Source organism: Gekko japonicus, unplaced genomic scaffold (genome assembly GCF_001447785.1).
Source record: "Gekko japonicus isolate JY-2015 unplaced genomic scaffold, Gekko_japonicus_V1.1 scaffold7029, whole genome shotgun sequence".
NCBI classification, from domain to species: domain Eukaryota; kingdom Metazoa; phylum Chordata; class Lepidosauria; order Squamata; family Gekkonidae; genus Gekko; species Gekko japonicus.
The window spans coordinates 11,790-20,339 of record NW_015173906.1 but is presented as its reverse complement, the minus strand read 5'-3'; the positions used below and the strand labels follow the sequence as shown (position 1 = coordinate 20,339).

At 50.6% G+C, this 8,550-nt stretch overlaps 1 protein-coding gene across 1 annotated transcript in view; it reads right to left on the bottom strand.

The window, feature by feature from the left end:
- Window positions 1-1,246: 1,246 nt before the first annotated feature.
- The window catches only part of LOC107120867 (zinc finger protein OZF-like), a gene marked incomplete at both ends in the record, with an annotated part of 18,752 nt that continues 11,448 nt past the window's right edge, over window positions 1,247-8,550 (bottom strand). The window contains one exon of the mRNA XM_015423633.1: window positions 1,247-1,361. Within this exon, the coding sequence (XP_015279119.1) occupies window positions 1,247-1,361 (115 nt within the window). The remainder of the gene's footprint in view (window positions 1,362-8,550) is intronic.

Genomic DNA, 8,550 nt, shown 5'->3' with positions numbered 1-8,550 from the left:
GGGCGGTGCGAGGCTTGCTGCCGGTGGCAATGGTGAGTGCAACTAAAATCTGGAAGTCAGGTGGTGTGGGATCTTGGGGGGGGCCTTAACGGGAAGTTGCCGGTGGCAGTGGCGAGTGCAACTAAAAAATGGAATTCAGGTGGTATTGGGAACTTGGGGGGGCCTTAACGGGAAGTCAGAGGGCTGGGCCTCGCAAGACCCCACAGTGGCTATGGGCCTGTACGACACCACATCGGCTCCAAGCCCCTCCCTTAAGCTCCTGGGGGGGTGCCAGGCCACAGCCCTGAACCCCTAGGCCAGCATCCTCTTTCCCACAGTCGTCTGCTAGATGCCCCTATAAGCACAGGCACAGAAGCCAAATCTCCCCATTATGATTAACCCCCGGAAAGTATTTTTTCAGAGCTCTGCTGCCCCAGAAGGTTGGGGCTCCCTGTATTCCCCAGGTTTAACAGCTCTGCCGAGATTTGTCTACTGTATGGAAGGAGGGTAAGATATAAATATTTTAATTAATGTGAGGAATTGCCTTCCATAAATTTGTTTAATTAGTGGATGTTGAGTTCCGCAAATTAACTTCGTGTTGTGGGAAGAGGTGTTTAATTCCGCCCCCTGACCCGAACACTCTAGCCGTCAAAGGCACTGGGTGACCCGATCCTATCCAGGCACAAAGAGTCCTTACCAAAGGAGAGGGCATTGTGGGTATTTTCCTGCCTCAGTGGAGGAGTGGGGAATCAAACCCGGCTCTCCCAGGTTAGAGTCCGTGCACGTAACCACGACACCAAACTGTTGTGTGAAGAGGTGTTTAATTCCGCCCCCTGACCAGAACTCTCTAGTCGTCAAAGGTACTGGGTGACCCAATCCTTGTTAGATCGCCGCTAACAAGGAGTCAGAGAGTGATTTCAGCAAAGTGATCAGCTTTATTGAAGGCACGAACAAGCGCTTAAAAGCATTCATAACCAGAACAACTTAACATTGGGAGCTAGGCTCCTTTTAAACCTTCCTGGGCTAATGTAGCCACGCCTATTTACAAACATCAACCAATGCGGTTGTTCAGATAAGGACCAATGAAAGTTCTTCCCGCTCGGGGAATTAGTCCCGTTCTGATTGGTCGCTTGTGCAGGACGACCAATAGCAAGCAGACTCAGAAGAGCCTTCCTCTTGCTCAAGCTTAACATGGGGAGTGAATGTGGTGATTCATATAAGCTGTTTCAATACATTACAATCCTATCCAGGCACAAAGAGTCCTTACCAAAGGAGAGGGTATCGTGGGTATGTTCCTGCGCCCGCGCTCTCTGCTCTTGCTCCAAGGAAGCTCCTTCTGCCTCGGGGAACGTCGTTTCTATCTTCAGGGATTGTCGGCCCATCTGAAAAAGCAGCAAGGGAAATGAATGAATTAACATATGGGCAGTGTGTGTAGTATAGCCAGGAGAAACTAAGATTGTCCAGCAGACAGAAGTTCTAGGTCTTGTAGCGTTATGCACCACTAGGTGGCGAGCGAGACTATTTTTTTCAGAGGTGTTTTGCCATTTCTTGTCTCTGTGTCATGGCCCTGGTATTCCTTGGAGGTCACCCATCCAAATACTAGCCAAGATTGATCCTGCTGAGCTCCCGAGATGTGACAAGATCCATCTAGCCTGGGCTATCCAGGTCAGGGAGCAGCAAGGTAAGAGATGGAATGGAATGGACCAAGGAATAGATCCTGTAGCAGGTACTAATTTGCATATTAAGCGACACACCCCTAATGTAGCCAATCCTCCAAGAGCTTACAGTAGCTCCTGTAAGAAGAGCTCTGTAAGCTCTTGGAGGATGGGCTACATTATGGGGGTGTGGCCTAATATGCAAAGGAGCTCCTGCTACAAAAAGAGCCCTGCCTGCCACACTCCTACAGTCTGCACCCTTCTGTCAGTAGACCTGGTGAGTTATTCGGAGGGATCAGAAATGAAGAAAGATTAAAACAGTTGGGGATCTTTAGCCTGGAGAAACGACAGCTGCGGGGTGACATGATCGAGGTTTATAAGAATATCCATGGGATAGAGCACGTCGAGAAAGAACTATTTTTCTCCCTTACTCACAATACAAGAACTTGTGGGCACTCGTATGAAATCGCTGAGCAGTCGGGTTAGAACAGATAAAAGGAAGACCTTCTTCACCCAAAGAGCGATTGGCACATGGAATTCACTGCCACAGGAGGTGGTGGTGGCTACAAGCATGGACGGCCTCAAGATGGAACTGGATAAACATCTGGAGCAGAGGTCCATCTGTGGATATTAGCCTCAAGGTCCGATCTAACACTGGATAGGAACTCTCTGTCTGGGGCAAGTAATGCTCCATATTCTTGGTGCTTGGGGGGGGCAACAATGGGAGGGCTGTCCTGGCCCCACTGGTGGACCTCCTGATGGCACCTGGTATTTTTGGCCACTGTGTGACAGTGTTGGACTGGATGGGCCATTGGCCTGATCCAACGTTGGGTTCTTTTATGTACTTACATTCTTAAATCCTCTAATACAAGAGGCTGCTGAAGGAGACTATAAAATCTCCCTTTTGAACGAATGGCAGGGAACCTTTAGGAGAAGGCCAGATAGCGTTGCTTGAATTGGACATATCCGGAGGGAATCCCCTCACCTGTTCCGCCCGCCGCTTCTCCTCTGTCTGACTCAGGAGGAAACCTTCGGCCAGGGCCACCGCCTGGGAACTGGTCTCCGGCCCGCATCCTCTGACCCAGCCCTGCATTTCCTGGGGCAGGATGGTCAGGAACTGCTCCAGGATCACCAGGTCCAGCATCTGCTTCTTGGTGTGCCTCTCTGGCTCCAGCCAGTGGCTGCAAAGTCCATGGAGCCGGCTGCAGACCTCTCGGGGCCCATTGGCCTCATGGTAGCGGAACCTCCGGAAGCGCTGGCCATGTATATCCAAGGTCATGGTGTCCTGAGCCAGGGTCTCTGGCAGAACTCCTTCCCAGAATTCAACACCACTCCTGGCTTGGAGGAGAAGGGGGCCTTCGCTTGCTGTCTTGCCAGTTCCAGGTCCTCCTGGGTCCTGCTCTTCCACCTCCTGCCACTTCTGTTGAGTCTTCTCCATCTGGGAAAAGATGCCTTTATTCACTTGGCTGTGAAGGGAAGCTTCTCTCTGGGGGGTAGGAGAGACACAGACAGGGACATGTCAGAAGGAAAAAGGAGAATGGAGACACACCACCAAGCATCACAAACCTTCATTTGCTCAGGGGACACGTGAGAATTGCCCCTGAAGATCAGAACAAAAGGGCTTCTTGTGGTTTGTTGATCGGGTTTAATACCATTTTTGCTTTATTACAGACACAGGTATTTTAAATATGCCACCCTGCTTTTTTGGGAAAGTTAAGTGTCTCTGTTTGGCTTTTCAGAGATGTTACAAGCTTAGCCTCTCATTCCTTAGCCTCCGAGGGGCTACTTCTTAAGGTCAACCAGAGCCCCCCAAAGGACAAGAGGGACTGCTGGTGCCTTTACCAATGCACGCATCTCGTCTTTTCTTGTTTGCTCTGAAAATGAAAATATAAATGGCCGGTAGATGATTGGTTCAACAATACATGATGCTCAATGCCAGAAGAGGATGGCCTATGTCGGTGTATTGATAATTATGATGTTCTGCAATCTGGCAAAACTATTAGGTGGAGATTGTAAATGAGTGAGGGATGAAACACTTCATTACTGCCTCAACCTCTGCAGGACCAGCTGAGGAAACCCATGATAAAAGGTTTCTGAGACCAAATATGTTTGCAGTACAACCTGAAATCCGAACTCCGAACTGTGACTCCTCCCCCCCCCTTTAGACCAGGTTTTGTTGCTTTTTGACATAGTTAAGCCACATTGTTAAGGCACATTAGATCCTATTGGTTGCTTTAGAACACCAACGTTCGTTTTATTTAAATTCCTGGGTCACTATGGGTTAACACTGGGTGTAGAATCTAACTGTGATTCGTAGTAGGTTGGGCACAGAGCCAGCCAATAAGGGCATCTAAAGTACGAGTTTAAATTTCGAATGAAAAGACTCCAGCAAGCAAAAAAGGTAAAGGTAAAGGTTCCCTTGCTCGAAAGCCAGTCGAATCCGACTCTAGGGTTGCGGTGCTCATCTCCGTTTCAAAGCCGAAGAGCCAGCGCTGTCCGAAGACGTTTCCGTGGTCATGTGGCCCGGCATGACTAAACACCAAGGCACACGGAACTCTGTTACCTTCCCACCGAAGCGGTACCTATTTATCGACTTACAATTTCTTGCTTTCAAGCTGCTAGGTTGGCAGGAGCTGGAACTAGAGAGGGGAGCTCACTCCATCATGCGGCACACTCGGGTCTCGAACTGCTGAACTACTGACCTTCCAGAGCCTGCAGTTCAGTCTTAACCACTTGAGCCATTAAAAAAGGATTTGTCTCATTGCTGGTATGTTTTCTAAGAGTCAGTGCAGGGCAAAGAGTCCAAGGCCAGGTCTACCAACATAGTGGACTGGGGTGGGTAGACCTGTTCTCCGATTCACATGGACTTCTCCTTTATTGCCTATCACAAGGCAGCATCGCAGTCATATTTGCATCTCATTCATATGCAACAGTAGTCCGAGAAAGCGGAAAAAGAGGCTCACAGAATACGATGACAATCGACTCAGAGCAAAGTCGACGCCCAAACCTGCGGCTCACCCCTCCGCCCCCGTCTTTGGAGCGCCTTTTGCAACCGCGCATGCCCTCTCCCCCCTCCACCGCTGACCTAGGGGGACCCCCCAAAAAAATTGCATTTCCAGCTCAACCGATCCTACCGTGTTGGGGCCGCTGCAGGCACCGAGACCCCCCCTTCTCCACGGGGGGGGAGGCTCTAGCAGGAAGTGACGCGACGCCGCCACCGCCTCCCTGCTCTCTAAGAGCGCAGACGCGTCTCCCCCTTGAACCCTCCTCTGCAAGGAGCCTAGCCTAGCCAAGCGGGCGGGGCGGGGCAGGAAGGGGGAGCCTTCGGGGGCGATGAGTCTGAAACCTGGCTGACCCCCCACCCCCCAAGTCTTCAGATCCCCCGTTTCCAGCAGCTGGACTGTGATGCTCGGTGCAAAGTCAAGGAGGGGGAAATGCATCGAGGGGACGGGCGGGTCCAGAGAGTCAGTAAAGGGGGGGGGAGGAAACGGCTGCTGGCGACGGGAGGGGCGTGGCCGAGGAAAAAGACCCCCCCCAGCTTCGGAGGGGGGACTCCGGGGAAAGCCGCTGTCTCTCCAGAAGGGCCCCGCAGCCCCCCTCCCCACGACCCCGGAGGGAGGGATCTCCTTCGCTCCTGTCTGCAAAGCCGGGAGGGTCCCTGCAGCGCCTTCCTCGGGGCGGGGAGCGCAGACGCCTTCCCTGTGCGTGGGGAGGCGGGGCACTGGAAGAAAGGGGGCTCCTTTCCAGGGTGGGGTGGCGACCAAGAGACGCCCTTTCTCCCTCGAAGGGAAGGGGGATCCTTTGCAGTGTTCCCTCTAAGCTGAGTTAGTGTGAGCTAGCTCACAGCTCTTTAGCCTCCGGCTCACACATTTTTGTCTTAGCTCAGGAGAGATGGCTCCAGAGCAAACTAATTTATGCAGTGGCCCAATCACCTGCTCACAACTTCAATGCCAGTATCTCACAAAGTAGAATTTTTGCACACAAGACTCCACAGCTTAGAGGGAACATTGGCTCCTTTGTCTCTTCCTAGAAACGTTTTCCCGGACACATCATCAGCCCCGCCTCATAGTTATAAGGACAACATTCCCCCACCCCACCCCCAGTGTTCCTCCACAATTGGCTGCCCTAACTTGGGAGATTTTTCTGCCTTCTCTGTCGAAGGGAGCTCGGACTGTCTCCAAAGAGCGAGATGGGGAGGAGCCCTCTTAAAAGACAAGTAAAGGAGGTCATGGCAGAGGGTTATACCATTCCAAGTAGGGACTTGGAAGGACGCATGTCATTTGTGCCCCCCTTTCCTCTCTCATAAGAACATAAGAGACGCCCATGTTGGATCAGGCCAAAGGCCCATCCAGTCCAACACTCTGTGTCACACAGTGGCCAGAAAAACCAGTGCCATCAGGAGGTCCAGCAGTGGGGCCAGGACATTATAAACCCTCCCACTGTTAAACCCCTCCCCCAAGCACCAAGAAGACAGAGCATCACTTGCCGCAGAGTCCCTAGCTATACCTTGTGGTGAATAGCCACTGATGGACCTCTGCTCCATATGCCTATCTAATACCCTTTTGAAGCCGTCCATGCTTGAAGCCACCACCACCTCTTGTGGCAGTGAGTTCCATGTGTTAATCACTCTTTGGGTGAAGAAGGACTTCCTTTTATCCGTTCTAACCCGACTGCTCAGCAATTTCAATGAGTGCCGACGAGTTCTTGTATTGTGAGAAAGGGAGAAAAGTACCTCTTTCTCTACCTGCTCTATCCCATGCATAATCTTGTAAACCTCAATCATGCCACCCCTCAGTTGTCTTTTCTCCAAGCTAAAGAGCCCTAAGGTCATTAGAAGCCCTCCCACTGTTGACCCCCCCAAGCACCAAGGTGACAGAGCATCACTTGCCCCAGAGTCCCTATCTATACCTTGTGGTGAATAGCCACTGATTGTCAGCAAGCTGCCAAAGGGTTTTACTGTATGTGTGATTTGTTGAAAACCCCTACCGCTGGTTCCTATCCAAACCTTTATGCGCATGTCTAGCCAGGCTCTTGTGCGCTCATCTTTCTGTAACATGCATTCCTTTCTATGAATGCTAGTTTTGCTTTGATGTACTGCTATCAGTCCAAGGCCACAGGTGGAGAAGTCGGATTGCTTTAGCTTTTATAATAAGCAGTAGTGTGGGAATAACTGTGTCTGAACTGGCAGAGACTGATCAAGAGAGAGATCTTGGCGTTGTAGTAGATAACTCACTGAAAATGTCGAGACAGTGTGTGACTGCAATAAAGAAGGCCAATGCTATGCTGGGGATTATTAGGAAGGGTATTGAAAACAGATCAGCCAATATCATAATGACCCTATATAAATCAATGGTGCGACCTCATTTGGAATACTGTGTGCAGTTCTGGGCACCACACCTTAAAAAGGATATTATAGCTTTGGAAAAAGTGCAGAAAAGGGCAACTCGAATGATAAAAGGGTTGGAACACTTTCCCTATGAGGAAAGGTTAAAGCGCTTAGGGCTCTTTAGCTTGGAGAAAAGACGACTAAGGGGTGACATGATCGAGGTTTATAAGATTATGCATGGGAAAGAACAGGTAAAGAAAGAGGTACTTTTCTCCCTTTCTCACAATACAAGAACCCGTGGGCACTCCATGAAATTGCTGAGCGGTCGGGTTAGAACGGATAAAAGGAAGTACTTCTTCACCCAAAGAGTGATTAACACATGGAATTCACTGCCACAGGAAGTGGTGGGTGCTACAAGCATGGACGGCTTCAAAAGGGAATTAGATAAGCATATGGAGCAGAGGTCCATCAGTGGCTATTAGCCACAAGGTATAGCTAGGGGCTCTGGGGCAAGTGATGCTCTGTCTTCTTGGTGCTTGGGGGGGGGCAACAGTGGGAGGGCTTCTGGTGTCCTGGCCCCACTGCTAGACCTCCTGATGGCACCTGGTATTTTGGGCCACTGTGTGACACAGAGTGTTGGACTGGATGGGCCTTTGGCCTGATCCAACATTGGCGTCTCTTATGTTCTTAGGGAAGGAGTTTCACTCTGCCCCGTTGCTTTGATCCTGCAGAACATTCAAGGTGTTAAAAAATTATCCCCCCCGGGCACCAAATGGGCTAGGTACAACATTGTGTAGTCCAGAAAGCTTTTACCAACAGTGCCCAGCCAGTTTCGGCAGAATGCCAACAAATAGGGCATAGGGGCTGAGGCCCCTTGCCCTGCTGCTGCCTCCCGGGAATAGTTAGAGGTTTGCTGCTTCTGTATTTGGAGGTTCACTTTAGTCACCTTGCGTAGTAGCCACTGATGGACCTCTCCAATCGGCCTTAAAGGTAAAAGGTAAAGGTTCCCTTGCTCGAAAGCCAGTCGAATCCGACTCTAGGGTTGCAGTGCTCATCTCTGTTTCCAAGCCGAAGAGCCAGCGCTGTCCGAAGACATTTCCGTGGTCATGTGGCTGGCATGACTAAACACCAAGGTGCACGGAACGCTGTTACCTTCCCACTGAAGTGGTACCTATTTATCTACTTGCAATTTCTTGCTTTCGAACTACTAGGTTGGCAGGAGCTGGAACTAGAGATGGGAGCTCACTCCGTCATGCGGCACCCGGGTCTCAAACTGCTGAACTACCGACCTTCCACAGCCTGCAGTTCAGTGTCTTAACCACTTGAGCCACCGCAGCTCCATCCAATCTGCCTTACCACCCCTTTTAAAGCCATCTGTGCTTGTGACCATGACTATTTTCAGTGGCAATGAATTCCAGAGTTTTGTTGAGTAAAGAATCATTTCCTGTTGTCTGTCCGAAACAAATTTCCCGACAATTTCATGTGGTGCCGCTGAGATTTAATGACGGGAGGGGTAAAACAAAAGCTCGTCAACTGTCTCCACCCCATGCGTGATTTTGTAAACCTTGATCATGTCCCCCCCCCCCCCCC